Source organism: Panthera uncia, chromosome D1 (assembly GCF_023721935.1).
Source record: "Panthera uncia isolate 11264 chromosome D1, Puncia_PCG_1.0, whole genome shotgun sequence".
Lineage (NCBI taxonomy): Eukaryota > Metazoa > Chordata > Mammalia > Carnivora > Felidae > Panthera > Panthera uncia.
In genome coordinates, this window is record NC_064808.1 from 48,319,107 (window position 1) to 48,337,679 (window position 18,573).

The following is an 18,573-nucleotide window of genomic DNA, read 5'->3' on the forward strand; positions in this document are numbered from 1 at the left end:
TGTCCCCTGAAGCATCATGGAGCTGCTTCTCCTCCAGCTCCAGCTCCAGCTCCAGCAAGCTCTGTGAAGGATCCTGATCTAGCAGGCCGAGGTTCAAGTTCCCACCATGGGCCAATCACAGGTCCAGAGGAATGGAAGGCTGCTTCCTAGTAAGGGGGCAGCTTTATCTGTTGGAATAGAAAATGTTCCCCTAGTCCTTTCCTCCACTCTCTTCAGTAACTAAAACCGATATTCATTTTGTAAGTACTGAGTCCTAAGGCGAAGCCTGGATTGCCTTTGCCCAGCAACCAGGGCACTGACGGACCCCAAACTGCCTGGTTCTCCAGTTTTCACCAACCCGATCCCCCTGCAGGAAGAAAGTCGTTATCAAAAAGGCCATTGTCATTCTCCCTCTTTAGAAAAATTCCCATTAAAGATAAAGCAAATTTTAATTAGATTAAGTATCCAATTACTGTAATTACATTTTTTAAAAATTCACATCATGAAGATGACCCTTTTTAAAAGGGTTACAGGAATAATTAGTGTATTCATATTAACCAAAATGTATTGGATAATATTTATACCCAGAAGACAAAGTACATTACACACATTTCACCTTTGGGGAAAGCTTGCAAATGTTTTGGCAGTGGCATGAATATTTATAGGCAAGGGTGTGCTTTAGCAAGATTATGTGAGGAAGCATTTAAATGCTCACCAATTTTTACCCAGGGGTAAAGTATACAGAAAATGTAGCGCAGAGATTATGGATATGCAAAGTGTGACTTAGGCAGGGAATTTCTATCAGTTTGCTTAATTAATTGGAGCCAAAGACTATTTCTTCTCATTCGAGGCAGAAAGGCCCAAGGTATCCAACTGTGACTTCTCTCTGCGCTGCATCCGTCGGGGGCAGGGGCCAGTGAAGAGAGGTGGTAGGAGAGTGGTCAGGACTCTCATACTTTGACCAACCACCAGCCGGAAGCCTGGGGCCTCATGCCCCTCGCCTCTACCCACCCAGTCCTGGTCAGGTAAAGCTTTAGGGTCCTCCCAGTGGGTTTTCGTCTGAAACTGCCTCCCCTTTTCTGATTCTAGTTTTCTTCCTTTTGACCTGCTTTGAGCCACAGCTCCGGCTGTTGTTTCATCTCACACCCAATTGCCTTCCAGGCTCCGTCACATTTGCTAGCTCAGGGAGGGAGACAGCACAACCTCCATTTCACAGGTGAGGAAACTGGGGCCCTGGAGCTTGAAACAACTCCTAGAACTGTGCCGCAGAGCTGGCCTCTCACGGGACTTCTGTTGCTACCGACCCCAGACCTGCTTGCAGTCACCACCAACTGCAGGAATATCCCACCTCTGCTGCCACCTGGGACCATCAGAAAAGGCAGCCCGGCATTGCTGTTTCCTCTCATAGATAACTTCCAAACCAAAGTCCTGCATGGGTGTGTCTGATTAGGGAACCAGTTATATACCTGTGCCCCAGTGGCGAGGGGCAATACCATTTGCTGGACTCCACATTGAGAAAGGGAGGTTCTTGATGCAGGTAACATCAAAGAAAGGGTATTCACAAGATTCTGGACATCCACAATTGACAGGCGATGTAGCACATTTCCTTTATCCTTGATGGAAATTCTACCCTTCTTTCAAGGTCTGGGTCCAGTATACCCTCTGTAGGCATCCTGCCCCATCTTCCTGCCTTTCTTATTTAACCTCTTCATTCTGGACTTTGGAGTTACACGCCTTGCTCCCTTCTGCTTAGTGTTCTGGATACTTGGGTCTCATTTCCCTGTGAACCACCCCAATTTCCTACCTATATTAAGGGTCCGTGACTCTTCACAATGGCCTGCTGTGGTTCTTTGGGCTTTTTTAAGAACTGTTTTCAGAGACCAAGGTGCATCCCTGGAATCTCCTCTGAGATGGAAAAGCCTCAATTGCAGGGGGAATTCATTTTTGGAAGTGGCCAAAGTCACTGTATTCATCAGAGTTCTCCAGAGAAAGAGCCAATTGGAAGTGTGTGTGTGTGACTGAGGGTGGGGAGGGGAGGGGAAGGGAGGGGGAAAAGAGAGAGAGAGACAGAGATTTTAAGGAGTTGGCTGATGTAATTATAGAAGCCAGGCAAGTCCAAAATCTTCAGGGTGGGCTGACAGACTGGAGATCCAGGAAGAGTTGATGCTGCAGTTCAAGTCTGAAGAGCTCCTGCTGCAGAATTCTCTCTCTCTCTTTTTAATGTTTATTTATTTTCTGACAGAGAAAGAGACAGAGCATGAGTGGGAGACAGGCAGAGAGAGAGGGAGACACAGAAGCTGAAGCAGTCTCCAGGCTCTGAGCTGTCAGCATAGGGCCCGATGTGGGACTCAAACCCATGAGCTGTGAGATCATGACCTGAGCCGAAGTTGGAGACTCAACTGACTGAACCACACGAGTGCCACCAGGATTCTCTCTTACTCAGGGGAGATCAGTTTTTTGTTCTGTTCAGGCCTTCAACTGATTGGGTGAGGCCCACCCACATTATGGAGGACAATCTGCTTTATCAAATTCCACAGATTTTTAAAGTTTATTTATTTATTTTGAGAGGGGGAGAAGGGGCAGAGAGACAGAAAGGGAGGGAGACAGAATCCCAAGCAGGCTCTGTGCTCTCAATGCGGGGCCTGACATGGGGCTCAAACCTATGGGATTATGACCTGAGCTTAACCCACTGAGCCACCCAGGTGTCCTGTCAAACTCCACAGATTTTAGTTACTCTCACCCAAAACACCCTCACAGAAACATCCAGAATAAAGTATGACCACATATCTGGACACTGTGGCCCAGCCAAGTTGACACATAAAATGAACCATCATGGTAACTAAGGGGCAAATTTGGTGGATGGGATAGAGAAACCTATTGTGGACAAAATCAGTGACTTTTTGAAATGAGACTCTTTGGTTTGATTCTTCTTTTGACCATGTCTTTTTAATTGAAATATAAGTATATTGAATATTAAAATTGACATGGAACATAATAGTTTTAAAAAAAGAACATGATAGTTTCTTGTATACAACATGATTCAGTATTTGCATATATTGTGAAATGCTGACCAAACTAAGCATAGTTAACATCAATCACCACACAGTTACAATTTTTTTTTCTTACAGGTACTTTTTAAAAATTTTTTAATTTATTTTTGAGAGAGAAAGAGAGCGTGAGCAGGAGAGGGGCGGAGAGAGAAGCAGATGCAGAATCTGAAGCAGGCCTCAGGCTCCAAGCTGTCAGCACAGAGCCTGATGCGGGGCTTGAACCCATGAACCGCGAGATCATGACCTGACCCAAAGTTGGACGCTCAATTGACTGAGCCACCCATGTGCCCCTTTTATTATGAGAACTTTTAAGATTTCTCTTATCAACTTTCAAATATACAACACATTATTATTAACCATAGTCACCATGCTGTACATTACATGCCCAGGGCTTATTTATTTTGTAAGTGGAAGTTTACATATCTTTTGGGGTGACTCTTCAAGAAAACTGTTGATTCCTAGGAAGATGTATAGTTGCTCAGAGCAGTGGCAAAATCAGTGTGTGTGGGAAACCAGCAACATCATACTTCAATAACTACCTACTGTGAACCAGTTCTGTGCTTGGCCATGTCAAGGAGAGAAGACATAACCCTATCCTCCTGCGGTTCCTGCCCAGGTGAAAATACCCAACAAACCCATGATAAATAGTGTCCACAGCAGTCCAATGAAAGAAGAGTCAGCATGAGTTGTAGTGTCCAGGAGAGCTTCCTGGAAGAGGTTCAGATCTGTTTGGGCCTTCTATATTAGGGCAAGGTCAGCTGTGAAAGGGGTGGAGAGAAAGAAATCACTGACAGCAGCTGCACATCAGTGGCTCCAGCTGTGGGCTCTCAAGCGCCTCATTTCAGGGAGACCTGCTGGTCATTAAAAGGCGGAGTAGAAGCTTCTAAGGAGGAGGAGACGAACAGAGGTCTTTCCTTGGGGTTTAAGGCTGGAAGAGTCCCCTCTCTGCCTCCCACTGCACACCAGAGAAAGGTAGGTTCTCTGCCCTTGGTCTCACGATCCGTGAGCAGTCGTCTCTGGGCTGAAATTGGATGTCAAGAGTAGTGTAACAAAAGTAAATCAGGAATGCTGGAAAGGTAACTAGCATAAGGATAAGAACTCCGGCAACACAGGAGAAAGCTTCTAGGGAGCAATTTACAAGTTCTGTGGCAGTGGGACCACAGGCGGGAGGAAAAGAAGTTTGTTCAAATGTAGGAAAATAAAAAATACAATGATTAAATAAAAAGTACAGTTATGATTAAGGGCAGGCATTTATTCAGTTTCGTATTATCATCAGTGTGTTTCTGCACGCAAAGGACTTAAAAGTATTCCTCGCAGAGCCTGCTGCCGTTGTTACAACCACTCTCAAAACCAACACAAATCCTACCACTCCTTAGAAGAGCATGTCATCTGGCCACTCATTATACGTTTTGTTTCTGTCACCTTCTAACTTTCTTATTCTAAGTTTCAGTAACTTCTTATTCAAGATTTTAACATCCAGGTCACTATCTTTTCCACCCTATTTCTGTTCTCCTACTTGGGAACTTCAATATCATGGTGTAATCCGAGTTTCCTACTGTGGCCTCTCATCACTTTACACGAGCACTCTTGCTAATGTTATCTTCTCCCAGCCTTCACTTACTATTGATGGACTGATCGCTTCTATATTTGTTTCTGGCCCAAACATCTCTTCTTAGTTTCAGACTCACATATCCAACTGGATAGCTGTACATGGGTATTTCATGGAATTCAAACTCAACTAGTCAAAATTGGAACTCTGTCTTTTTCACAAACCTAATTAATCCATTCTCATGATTCTGTTATATGGAATCAATGTCTATCCAGTCATCCAAACCATAATTTTGGGGGTCATTGCACTTTTCCCTGCACCTCTTAGAAGTCCTATCCCATCAGTCACCACCTTCATAAACTGCACCTGTTACCCATGAGTCCAGAGCTTCCCTGGTTCCAGAGAGTAAAACTGGTGGTTAAGAGGGCAAGTCCTGGAGTAAGCATGCCTGGGTTCAAATAATGGGTTTTGACTTCTGTGTAATTTGGGGGGAGTTACTTTTAAGTTTTGTGTTTCTTGGTTTTATCATCTGTAAAGTGGGTATATAATATTGCTTAGTCCATACAATTGTTATGATATGTAAAATACCTGGAACATAGTAAGTACTCAATAGCTTTTAGTGATGTTGATATCGAGATTGATGATGCCAGAGCATGCTGGTAGGGGCAACCACCTGGAACAAGATTGAGGAACAAGATTTAAAGGATATCACCTGCTTCTTAACCAGACTTTCAACCAAACCTTCTTTATGCAGCCCCACGCTACATCTCTGCCTTTAAAGGAATACTCAGTGCCTCCAATTCTTAAGACTTCCTAGGTTCTGAGGGACAAATTAGTTTCCTTTTTAGGGGCTTTCCCTCTGTATGTATTTCACTTTTTATGCCATTATATGGTGGCCACTAGTCACACATGGCTATTAGGCCATTGAAATGTGACTGACTAGTGCTACACCTGTTGAAATATTTGGGGTATATTGGGTTAAACAAAATGGACTAAATGCACTTCACCCAGTTTTCACTTTTTTAATGTGGCTACTAGAAAATTTTACATACATGACTATCCAATTTCTATTGGATAGTGTTGTGTTTTAACAAAATGTTGACCTTTATTGTCCCTTGTCATATTCTCTCCCATTCTCCTTAGTCTTGTAGTTGATACACTTTATCTCCTTATTTTCATTTTTGTGAGGTGTCTGGGGGAAGCAAAGATAAATGGATGTGTTCCATCTGCCATGTTGAACTGGAAGTTATATCCAAGCTTCTCACAATCTAGCTCCTGCTTATATTTGTAGTCTTATCACTTTATATCGTCAGCAACCCTGTGGCTCAGCCAAAATGAATCACTAGCAATTCTTGGAACACACACAGGCTTTCATGCCTTTGCCTTCTTTGCATCCTTTGCCTGAATACTCTAAATCCTCCCACTTGTCTAGTGACTTATTTTTCAAAAACACACTCGAATTTCACGTACTTTAAGGAGCTTGTCTTGACCCTCTCCTTCCAGTTGAGCTGACTACTCCAGAAAATGCAGAAAATATTCTGCATAGATACCTATCTGTCCCATAAGGAAACCCATCTTATACTCTGGAGTGCCATTTCTGGATTTGATACATCAGAAGAACTGAATGTTCATAAAATGCATATTCATTTAGCTAATAAACATTAAATAATAAAGACAGTAATGGAGGACTGTGGGAATGCAGAGGAAGGAGAAGCTGACTGGAAAAGTTTCACGAAGAGAGTTTTTTTTTTTTTTTTTTTTTTCAGTTGTTCTACAGAGAAGTATTTACCCGGTGGAGATGGCGTTAGGAATTTTCCAGGCAGAGGGAACAGGACAAGCTAAGGCCCCCGGAAAGCAAGGAATATGCTGCGGAAAGAGCAAATGATCTAGTTTGGATGCAGCACTGTTAAGACCAAATCATTCAGAACTTTCAGGGCATAGAAACAAGTCGGATGGCTGTACCAAGGATAAAGAGGCGTTCTTGAAAGGTTTTACGCTGTGGAGGGGGATCATTAGGCGTGCGTTTCAGCATTCGCTCCTTTGGCTGCAGACAGAGAACAGCTGTGAGCAACGGGAGCTGCCTGCGGTAAGGGGACGAACCGACGGACAGACGCACGGACGCAGCCACGCAGTGAGCGGGATGCGCAGAAGGCCGGGACCGCCAATGCCCCGGGTCCGGAGGACGCGCCCCTGAGCGTGGGACGTGGAGAGGGAGGAGTTTCCAGTTGGCAAAGACGGGAGGCCGCGGGTGCGAGTACGGAGGCCGCGACCGCGGTGCGGGCGCCTGGCGCACTTGTCCCTCGCGCGTCGCCGTCCGCGCAGCCCCGGTTCGGTCGGAGGAGGCCGCCGGCGCTGCGGTTCCGGTTCCGGCTGGCGTCGGCACCTGTGGCGAGGGCGGCGGCCATGGCGTACTCCACCGTGCAGAGGGTGGCCCTGGCCTCGGGGCTCGTCCTGGCTGTGTCGCTGCTGCTGCCCAAGGCCTTCCTGTCCCGCGGAAAGCGGCAGGAGCCGCCGCCGGCGCCGGAAGGTGAGCAAACGGGCTAGCTTCCCCTCAGTCTGCGAAGAGCACTGCTGCACTGAGGGGTGCTCCAGGTCTCCTCGAAAGGGCTAGAGAGGGCGGACCTGGCGGCGTTTGGGAGGTGCCAAGCTCCTGCGGGTCCCTTGGCGTCAGCGGACGACTCCTCCAGCTGACTGGTCCCTTCGACCTCCTGACGCAGGAAGGGCCGGGAGTGCTGGCGTTCGCGCGCGCCTGGGCACCCTCTCGGTGGCCCGTCGCACACCCGTTCGAAGCTTTCCCCCTTGCCCTCACTGGCTTAACCCAGCTGTCGCCATCTGCTCAGGTGCTTTGAGTCAGGAGGGCTTCCACTTGGATTCCCCTCTCGGGGGTTTCCGTGTGCTTTCTGTCGTGCTTTTACATAAAGTCAATTGATATCGGTGTGGTTAGCCTTAAGTCGTTGTGTACTTTCACCGCCCCGCTTGAGCCTGTTTTTGTGCCTTTTCAAGTATAATTTGAAATTTTTAACTCAAATTTCAGTTACTGAGATGAGCAAATTACTACTTTCCCCTTACTTAAATTGTTTGGTAATCCTTTGTTATTGGTATGATCTTTGTGGTGTTTACAAACCCACCGTGTTGGTTGCTTTCAGGGGCTTTTCCATAATGCGTGTAAAGGGATGGATGTCCAGGTTGAGAGAAGGGACTAGAACAGTTCTCTGGAGGTCTTGAAGTTCTACTAGGAACTTCCTCCTGTAAATAATCTCTGTAATACCCTTGAGGATGGTTTTATAGTCTCCAGACACTTGCACTAATATTCAGCCCTTGGTGATTGGACAGCTCCTTTTGAACTGAGATCCACTTCCCTGTTATTTGTGCACACTGACTATATCGTTCCACTCTCTTGCACATCATAAATTAGAAATACTATAGATGCAAAGCACTAAATTCTAGGGGTGGAGGACAGGTTGAACCCAGAATTCTCTTGATAGTCTTACAAGCATAAAGTTTATCAAGCAAATTCTATCTACCTGGAAGAGACTTCCAAAAAATTATCACATTATTTTTTCTTCTTTCTACCTTGTTACAAAATCCTAAAGGTTTTACTCACTTTGTCTAATGGTCCTGTCTTGTCTGCCTTGAAGATTAATTCATGATGATCTTGAGCAGTAAAGATTCTTCTAAAATGGTATTTCACTGAATTGAATTCCATTATGCTGAATTATCTTGAATAAGTTCCATTGAATGTGAGTGGGAGATCCTCTTATACATGTTGTGGAGAGATTAAATGTGGCTCTTTCCCTTGAGAACTCAAGAGCTGATATTCAATGTTGTCCTCTTAGAGATGAGAACACTTTCTGTTCTCCTTATTCCCTGGAATGTTCTTACCTCACCTTCCTTCTCCTTACTCAAGTTTCAGCTCAAATGTAATCTCCTCAGAGAGACTCTCCCTAGCTAAGACAACTCCACCCGAATCACTTCCTAGTCCTTCATGTTGTTTTATTTTCCTTTTTGAAGGAATTACTATATGGTATGAAATGTTTTTGTTTACTCACTTTTTTTCTGTTTCTACTTTTGAGTATGTAAGCTTCATGAAGGCGGGGACTTTGTCTTGTCTACCACTAACTACTTCATTTAGCATTTAGCTAAAATGGCAGTCAAATAACGTGAATAAGTTAAGTTCATGAAGCTACTAATATTGTGAATTCTCTTTTTGCATTAGTTACTAAAAGAGTATAATCTAGGCAAAAACTTACCTTGAATGATCTATGTCAGTAACTGAAATTTTGCTAACTAAAACCTCTGCCCTTTTATGGACCTAGAGGGTATTATGCTAAGTGAAATAAGCCAGGAAGACAAATACCATATAATTTCAATTATATGTGAAATGGAATCTAAAACATTAAATGAGCAAACAGAAACAGACCTGTAAACCTAGAGAACAAACTGATGATCCCCAAATGGGAGGGGTGGGGGAGGGAATGGGCAAAACAGACAAAGAGGAGTGGGAGGTACAGGCCTCCAGTTTTGAAATTAATAAGTCACAGGATGAAAGTACAGCACAGGTGTTATAGCCAATGGTGTCACAGGGCTGTGCAGTATAGATGATAGCTGCACTTGTGAACATAATAATGTATAGAGTTGTAGAATTACATTAGTTTCAGGTGTATGGCATAGTAACATTGTATGTCAACTAGACTTCAAAAAAAAATTAATTAAAATCCTCATACCGGTATGTAACATTTTTAAAATAGTGATTTCAGGGTGCCTGATTGGCTCAGTCCCTTAAGTGTCTGACGCTTGATTTTTGGCTCAGGTCATGGTCTCCTAGTTTGTGGGTTTGAGCCCTGTGTTGGGATTTGTGCTGACAGCATTGAGCTTGTGTGGGATTCTCTCTCTCCTCTCTTTGCCCCTTCTCTGCGTGCTTGTGTGAGCACACCTGCTCTCTCTCAACATAAATAGACATTAAAAAAATAAAAATAGCCATTCCTATTGTTGATAATGCTGCTATTAACATTGGAGTGCATGTACCCCTCTGAATCTGTATTTTTGTATCCTTGGGGTAAATACCTAGTAGTAAAATTGCCGGGTCATAGGGTAGTTCTATTTTTAGTTTCTTGAAGAACCTCCATACTGTCCTCCAGAGTGGCTGCACCAGTTTGCATTCCCAGTAGCAGTGCAAGAGGGTTCCCCTTTCTCCACATCCTCACCAATACTTGTTGTTTTTTGTGTTAATCTTAGCCATTCTGACAGGTGTGAAGTGATATGTCACTATGATTTTGATTTGTATTTCCCTGATGATGGGTGTTGTTGAGCATCTTTTTATGTGTCTGTTAGCCAGCTGGATGTCCTCTTTGGAAGAGTGTCTATTCATGTGTGTTGCCATTTCTTAACTGGGTCCATTTTGTTTGTTTTTTGGGTGTTGAGTTTGAGAAGTTACGGATTTTGGATACTAATCTTTTACCAGATGTGCTGTTTGCAAATATTTTCTCCCATTCTGTAGGCTGCCTTTTAGTTTTGTTGATTGTTTCCTTTGCTGTGCAGAAGCTTTTCATCTTTGTGGATTTTTAAATGTTTATTTTTGAGAGAGCATGAGCGGGGGAGGGGCAGAGAGAGAGGGGAACAGAGGATCTGAAGAGGGCTCTGCGCTGGCAGCAGTGAGCCCCATGTAGGACCTGAACTCATGAACCGTGAGATCATGACCTGAGCCAAAGTCAGATGCTCAACTGGCTGAGCCACCCAGGTACCCCCAGAATCTTTAATCTTGATGAAGTCCCAGTCGTTCATGTTTGCTTTTGTTTTCCTTGCCTTCAGTGATGTGTCTAGTAAGAATTTGCTCTGACCGAGATCACAGGTTGCTGCCTTTGTTCTCCTCTAGGATTTTGATGGTTTCCTGTCTTAAGTTTAGGTCTTTCGTCCATTTTGAGTTTATTTTTGTGTATAGTGTAAGAAAGTGGTCCAGTGTGTCTTCTGCATGTCCCTGTCCAGTTTTCCCAACACTGTTTGCTGAAGAGACTGCTTTGTTGAAGATGAGTTGACCATATGGTTGTGGGTCCATTTCTGGGTTTTCCATTCTGTTCCATTGATCTATATGTCTGTTTTTCTGCCAGAACCATACTGTCTTGATGACTACAGCTTTATAATATAGCTTGAAATCTGGAATCATGATACTTCTAGTTTTATTTTTTTCAGAATTGCTGTGGCTATTCAGGGTCTTCTGTGCTTCCATACAAATTTTAGGATTGTTTGATCTAGCTCTGTGAAGAATGCTGGTGGTACAGGTATTTTGATAGGGATTGCATTAAATGTGTAGATTGCTTTGGGTAGTATAGACATTTTAACAGTGTTCTTCCAATCCATGAGTATGAAATGTTTTTCCATTTCTTTGTGTCCTCTTCAGTATCTTTTGCAAGTTTTCTATAGCTTCCAGAGTACAGATTTTTTTTTTTTTTTTTTTTTTTTTTTTTTTTTTTTTTTTTTTTTTTTGCGTCTTTAGTTAGGTTTATTCCTAACTATCTTCTTGTTTTTGGCACAGTTGTAAATGGGATTGATTCCTTGATTTCTTTTTCTGCTGCTTCATTACTGGTGTATAGAAATGCAACAGATTTCTGTACAGTTGATGTTATATCCTATGACTTTGCTGAATTCATGTATTCTGGCAATTTTTTGGTGGAGTCTTTTGGGTTTTCTACATAGAGTATCACATTGTCTGCAGAGTGAAAGTTTGACTTCTTCCTTGCCAATTTGTATGTCCTTTATTTCTTTTTGTTGTCTGTTTGCTGAGGCTAAGACATTCAGTACTATATTAAATGGTAATGGTGAGAATGGGTATCCTTGTCTTGTTCCTGATAGTAGGAGAGCGGCTCTCAGTTTTTCCCCTTTAAGAATATTAGCTGTGGGTCTTTGGTATATGGTCTTTATGATATTGAGGTATATTGTATCTATCCCTACTTTGTTGAGGGTTTTTATCAAGAATGGATGCTCAAGCTTTCTGCTGTCAGTGTGGAGCTGGCTTAGGATCCTCTGTCCCCCAGTCTCTCTGCCCGTCCTCTCTGCTTGTGCACTTGCTCTCAAAATTAAACATTAAAGAATTCATGGGGCACTTGGGTGGCTCAGTTGGTTAAGCGTCTGAGTTCGGCTCAGGTCATGGTCTCATGGTTCATGAGTTCAAGCCCAGAATTGGGCTCTGTGCTGACAGTGCAGAGCCTGGAGCCTGCTTCAGATTCTGTGTCTCCTCTCTCTGTGCCCCTCCCTTGCTCATGCTCTTTCTCGCTCTCTCAAAAATAAATATTAAAAAAAAAAAAAAAAGAATTCATGGTATATTTTTTTCAAATGCTTTTTCTGCATCTATTGACAAGATCATATGGCTCTTATCCTTTTATTAATGTATATCATGTTGATTGATTTGCTAATATTGAACCAGCCCTGCAGCCCAGGAATAAATCCCACTTGATTATGGTGAGTAATTCTTTGTCATGATAAGCACTGGATGTTGTATCTAAGTAATGAATCACTGAATTCTACTTCTGAATCCAATATTGCACTGTGTATTAACTAACTAAAATATAAAAAGCCAAAATAAAAATTAAATAAAAAGGAAAAAAAGACAAACCACAAAACAGACTCTTACTATAGAGAACAAACAGATGGTTACCAGAGGGGAGGTAAGTTGGGGGATGGGTGAAATAGATGAAGGGCATTAAAGACTACACTTTTTTTTTTAATGCTTATTTATTTATTTAGAGAGTGTGGGTGCATGTGCACACAAGTGGGGGAGAGGCAGAGAGAGAGAGAGAGAGGGAGTGAGTTAGAATCCCAAGCAGGCTCTGTGTTGCCAGCGTTGAGGCTGACGCAGGGCTCGATCCCATGAACTGTGAGATCATCCCCTGAACCAAAACCAAGAGTCAGACACTCCACCAACTGAACCACCCAGACACCCCAAGACTACACTTTTGATGAGCATTGAGTAATACATGGAATTGTTGAATCATTAAATTGCACACCTGAAACTAATATAACACTATGTTTACTGGGATTAAATTTTTTTAATTAAAATCTTGTTAATGTTTATTTTTGAGAAAGAGAGTGTGAGCAGGGGACGGGCAGAGAGAGAGGGGGACACAGAATCTGAAGCAGAATCCAAAGCATCTCGAATCTGAGCTGTAAACATAGAGCCTGACGCAGGGTTTGAACCCACAAACCATGAGATCATGATCTGAGCCTAAGTCGGATGCTCAACTGACTGAGCCAACTAGGCACCCCTAAAATTTTTTAAAAAGAAAAAAAAATAGCAATTCCTACCCATTTTGGGGTTACATACCCCTTTGAGAATCTGATGAAAGTTAGTTTCTCCCTAGAAAAATTCACATACTATTTACACATACATTCACAATTTGAGTGTCAATTCGGAGAATTCACAGAACCAAGAAACCTTTGTTTTAGAGAAAGACAACCCTGATTTTTGAAAATTCTTAAAACCCACCATTGTAACTTTCATTTCTGCCCATTGGAGTATGTGAAACAAGTACAGTCCCTTTTCCACATGACCGCTGTTTAGACCATCTTTTAGTAAATATTTATGATGTGCTCTTTCACTTAGTGTGTACACAGTGTACAGATAACTGTGGATTCTAAGAAAAATGAGCCAATTATCTGCCTGAGGAACGCACAGTTTAATAGAGGTAAATGGACAATAAATAAGTGAAGAACAATATCAGTTGCATATACTCAAACACCTTGCAGGAACCAGTGGGAACTCATGATTAGAATGATCAGTTTTATTGGGAGCAGGAGATGTTCTTTTTTCCTAACGGCTTTCTTAAGATAAAGTTCACATACAGTTCGTCCACTTCAAGTGTACAGTTCAGTGATTTTTGTTCTATTCCGAGTTGTACAGCCATTACCACAATCAGTGTTAGAACATTTACTTTGTCATTCCCCCCCACCCCCATCTCCATCATACTCTATCCATCACCCTCCAACACACCCCACTCTGCCTTCAGCCCTAGGCAACTTTCTGTATGTATAAATTTTCCTGTTCTGGAAATTTCATATAAGTGGAATCATACAATATGTGATCTTTTGTGATTGGCTTCTTTTGCTTAGCATAATGTTTTCAAGGTTCATCCCTGTTGTAGCATGTAACAGTACCTCATGACTTTATGACCGAATAGTAGTCCATTTTGTGGATATGCTACATTTTGTTTATCCATTCATCCATTGATGGACACTTAGGTTATTTATGTATTTTTTTTTATTATATACGTAATGCTGCTTTTAACATTTGAATATAAACTTTGATGTAGACATGTTTTCATTTTTCTTGGGTATATACATTTGGGAAATATGAACATTTTAGTGTGGCTAGAACTAAAAGTGAATTTTTTTTTTCCCCTTTGGTCAAGTTAGCTAATGTACAGGGTAGTCTTGTAGTCTTGGCTTCAGGAGTAGATTCCTGTGATTCATCACTTACATACAACACCCAGTGCTGATTCCAACAAGTGCCTTCCTCAGTGCCCATCACCCATTTTCCCCAACCCCATCAACCCTCAGTTTGTTCTCTGTGTTTAAGAGTCTCTCTTATGGATTGCCTCACTCTGTTTTTAATCTTGTTTTTCCTTCCCTTACCCTCTGGTCATCTGTTAAGTTTCTCAGATTTCACCTGTGAATGAAATCATGTGATCTGTCATTCTCTAACTGACTTATTTCACTTAGCATAATGCCCTCCAGTTCTATCCACGTTGCTGCAAATGGCAAGATTCATTCTTTTTAATTGCTGAGTAGTATTCCATTGTATGTATATGCCACATCTTTTTTTTCTCCATTTATCAGTCAATGAACATTTGGGCTGTTCCCATAATTTTGCTATGTTGATAGCGCTTCTACAAATATTGGGGTGCACGTGTCCCTTCGAATCAGCACTCCTGTATCCTTTAGATAGATTCCTAGTAGTGCTGTTGTTGGGTCATAGGGTAATTCCATTTTTAATTTTTTGAGGAACCTCCACGCTGTTTTCCAGAGTGGCTGCACCAGTTTGCATTCCCACCAACAGTGCAAGAGGATTCCCTTTTCTCCACACCATCACCAGCATCTGCTGTTTCTTGAGTTGTTAATTTTAGCCATTCTGACAGGTGTGAGGTGGTATCTCAGTGTGGTTTTGATTTGTATTTCTCAGATGATGAGCGATGTTGAGCATCTTTTCATGGGTCTGTTGGCCATCTGGGTGTCTTCTTTGGAAACATGTCTATTCATGTCTTTTGCCCATTTCTTCACTGGATTATTTGTTTTTCGGGTGTTGAGTTTGGTAAGTTCTTTATAGATTTGGGATACTAATGCTTTATCCAATATGTCATATGTCATTTGCAAATATCTTCTCCCATTCCTTCAGTTGGCTTTTAGTTTTGTTGATTCCTTTGCTGTGTTGAAGCTTTTTATCTTGATGAGGTCCCAGTGGTTCATTTTTGCTTTTATTTCTCTTGCCTTCAGAGATATGTCAAGTAAGAAGTTGCTGTACCCAGAGTCAAAGAGGTTGCTGCCTGTTTTCTCATGTAGGATTTTGATGGTTTCCTGTCTCACATTTAGGTCTTTTATCCATTTTGAATTTATTTTTGTGTATAGTGTAAGAAAGTGGTCCAGTTTCATTCTTCATGTTGCTCTCCAGTTCTCCCAGCACCATTTGCTAAAGAGAATGCCTTTTTTACTGCTTTGTTGAAGATTAGTTGGCCATATGTTTGTGGGTCCATTTCTGGGTTCTCTATTCCATTGGTCTCTGTGCCTGTTTTTGTGCCATTACCATACTGTCTTGATGCTTCCAGCTTTGTAATACAGGCGAAAGTCCAGAATTGTGATGCCTCCAGCTTTGGTTTTCTTTTTCAGCATTACTTTGGCTATTCGGGTCTTTTGTGGTTCCATACAAATTTTAGGATTGTTTGCTCTAGCTCTGTGAAGAACGCTGGTGCTATTTTGATTGGGATTGCATTGAATGTGTAGATTGCTTTGGGTAATATCGACATTTTAACAATATTTGTTCTTCCAGTCCATGATCATGGAACGTTTTTCCATTACTTTGTGTCATCTTCAATTTATTAAAAACTTTTTTAATGTTTATTTTTGAGATGGGGGGGCAAGGGGCAGAGAGAGATGGGGACACAGAGTCCAAAACAGGATCCAGGCTCAGAGCTGTCCACACAGAGCCTGATGCAGGGTTCGAACCCATGGACCATGAGATCAGGACCTGAGCTGAAATCGGACACTTAACTGACTAAGCCACTCAGGCACCCCTTCTTCAGTTTCTTTCATAAGCTTTCTATAGCTTTCAGCATACAGATTTTTTTACCTCTTTGGTTAGGTTTCTTCCTAGGTATTTTATGGTTCTTGGTGCAATTATAAATGGGATTGATTCTTTGATATCTCTTTCAGTTGCTTCATTATTGGTGTAGTTGCTGTATAGAAATGCAACCAATTTCTGTACATTGATTTTTATATCCTGCGACTTTGCTGAATTCATGTATCAGCTCTAGCAGTTTTTTGGTGGCGTCTTTCAGGTTTTCCATGTAGAGTATCATGTCATCTGCAAAGAGTGAAACTTTGACGACTTCTTTGCCAATTTGGATGCCTTTTATTTCATTTTATTATCTGATTGCTGAGGCTAGGACTTACAGCACTGTGTTAAACAACAGTGGTGCTGTCCTATTCCTGATCTCAGGGGGAAAGCTCTCACTTTTTTCCTCATGGGGATGATATTAGCTGTGGGCTTTTCATATATGGCTTTTATGATAAGATATGTTCCTTCCATCCTGACTTTCTTGAGGGTTTTTATTAATAAAGGATGCTGTATTTTGTCAAATGCTTTTTCTGCATCTATTGACAGGATCGTATGGTTCTTATCCTTTCTTCTATTAATGTGATGTACCACATTGATTGATTTGTGAATATTGAACCAGCCCTGCAGCCCAGGAGTGAATCCACTTGATCGTGGTGAATAATTGTTTGATACACTGTTGAATTCAATTTGCTAGTATTTTGTTGAGATTTTTGCATCCATGTTCATTAGGGATATTGGCCTGTAATTCTCCTTTTTAGTCGGGTCTCTGTCTGGTTTGGGAATTGAGGTAATGCCGGCTTCATAGGAGTCTGGAAGCTTTCCTTCCATTTCTGTTTTTTGGAGCAGCTTGAGAAGGATAGGCATTAACTCTGCTTTAAATGTCTGGTAGAATTCCCCTTGGAAGCCATCTGGCCCAGGACTCTTATTTGTTGGAGATTTTTGATAACTAATTCAATTTCTTTGCTGGTTATGGGTCTATTCAAATTTTCTATTTCTTCCTATTTGAGTTTTGGTAGTGTGTGAGTGTTTAGGAATTTATCCACTTCTTCCCGATTGTCCAGTTTGTTGGTATATAATTTTTCATAGTATTCTGTAATAATTATTTGTATTTCTGTCATGTTGGTTGTGATCTCTCCTCTTTCTTTTGTGGTTTTATATATTTGGGTCATCTCTCTTTTCTTTTTGAGAAGTCTGGCTAGGAGTTTATCAGTTTTGTTTATTCTTTCAAAAAACCAGCTCTTAGATTCATTGATCTTTGCTACCTTTTTTTTTTTTTTTTTTTTGGATTCTATATTGTTTATTTCTACTCTAATCTTTATTCTCTTCTGCTGGCTTTGGGCTTTCTTTGCTGCTGCCTTTGTAGTTCCTTTAGGTGTGAGGTTAGGTGGTGTATTTGGGACCTTTCTTGCTTCTTGAGAAAGGCCTGAATTGCAATATAGTTTCGTCTCTGGACTTCCTTTGCTGCATCCCAAAGGATTTGGACTGTCATATTTTCATTTCATTTGCTTCCATATATTTTTTAATTTCTTCTTTAATTTCCTGCTTAACCCATTCATTCTTTAGTAGGATGTTCTTTAACCTCCATGTATTTGGGGGCTTTCCAAACTTTTTCTTGTGGTTGATTTCAAGTTTCATTCATAGTGTTGTGATTAAAATATGCATGGTATGAAAAAAAATATGCATGGTATGATTTCAATCCTTTTATATTTGTTGAGGGCTATTTTGTGACCTAGTATGCGATCTCTTTTGGAGAATGTTCAATGTGCATTTGAGAAGAATGTGTATTCTGCTTTGGGTTGAAAAGTTCTGAATATATCTGTTATGTCTATCTGGTCCAATGTGTCATTCAGAGCTGTTATTTCCTTATTGATTTTTCTGCCTACATGATTGGTCTATTGCTGTAAGTGTCCATCACTGTATTATATATGTATTTATGTTTGTGATTAATTGATTTATATTTGGGTGTTTCATGTTGGGGGCATAAACATTTACGATTGTTGGCTCCTCTTGATGGATAGACCCCCTAATTATGGTATAATGCCCTTCTTCATCTCTTGTTACAGTCTTTGTTTTAAAATCTAGTTTGTCTGGGGCACCTGGGTGGCTCAGTCAGTTAAGCATTTGACTTCAACTTGGGTCATGATCTCACAGTTCATGAGTTTGAGCCCTGTGTTGGGTTCTGTGCTGATAGCTCAGAGCCTGTAGCCTGCTTTGGATTCTGTGTCTCCTCCTCTCTTTGCCCCTCCCCCGCTCACGCTTTGTCTCTCTCACTCTCTCAAAAACATAAACCTTAGAAAAAATAAAATATAGTATGGCTACTCTTGTTTTCTTTTGATGTCCAGTAACATTATAGATGGTTCTCCATCCCCTCACTTTGAATCTGCAGGTGTCCTCAGGTCTAAAATGAGTATCCATTCTTAAGCTCTTTGTCTTTTGATTGGGGCATTTAGTCCATTTATGTTCAGAGTGATTATTGAAAGATACGAATTTAGTGTCATTGTGTTATCTGTAGGTTTCGTGCTTGTTTTGATGTTCCTGGTCCTTTGTAGTCTTTGCTGCTTTCCGCTCACAGAGTCCCCCCTTAGGATCTCCTGCAAGACTGGTTTAGTGGTCATGAACTCCTTTAGTTTTTGTTTGTCTGGGAAAGCCTTTATCTCTCCTTCTATTCTGAATGACAG

At 41.6% G+C, this 18,573-nt stretch overlaps 1 protein-coding gene across 1 annotated transcript in view; it reads left to right on the forward strand.

The window, feature by feature from the left end:
- The first annotated feature begins 6,951 nt into the window (after positions 1-6,951).
- The window catches only part of RIC3 (RIC3 acetylcholine receptor chaperone), a 64,640-nt gene continuing 53,018 nt past the window's right edge, over positions 6,952-18,573 (forward strand). Inside the window, exon 1 of the mRNA XM_049650706.1 lies at positions 6,952-7,105. Coding sequence (XP_049506663.1) covers positions 6,982-7,105 — 124 coding nt within the window. The 5' untranslated portion in view covers positions 6,952-6,981. The remainder of the gene's footprint in view (positions 7,106-18,573) is intronic.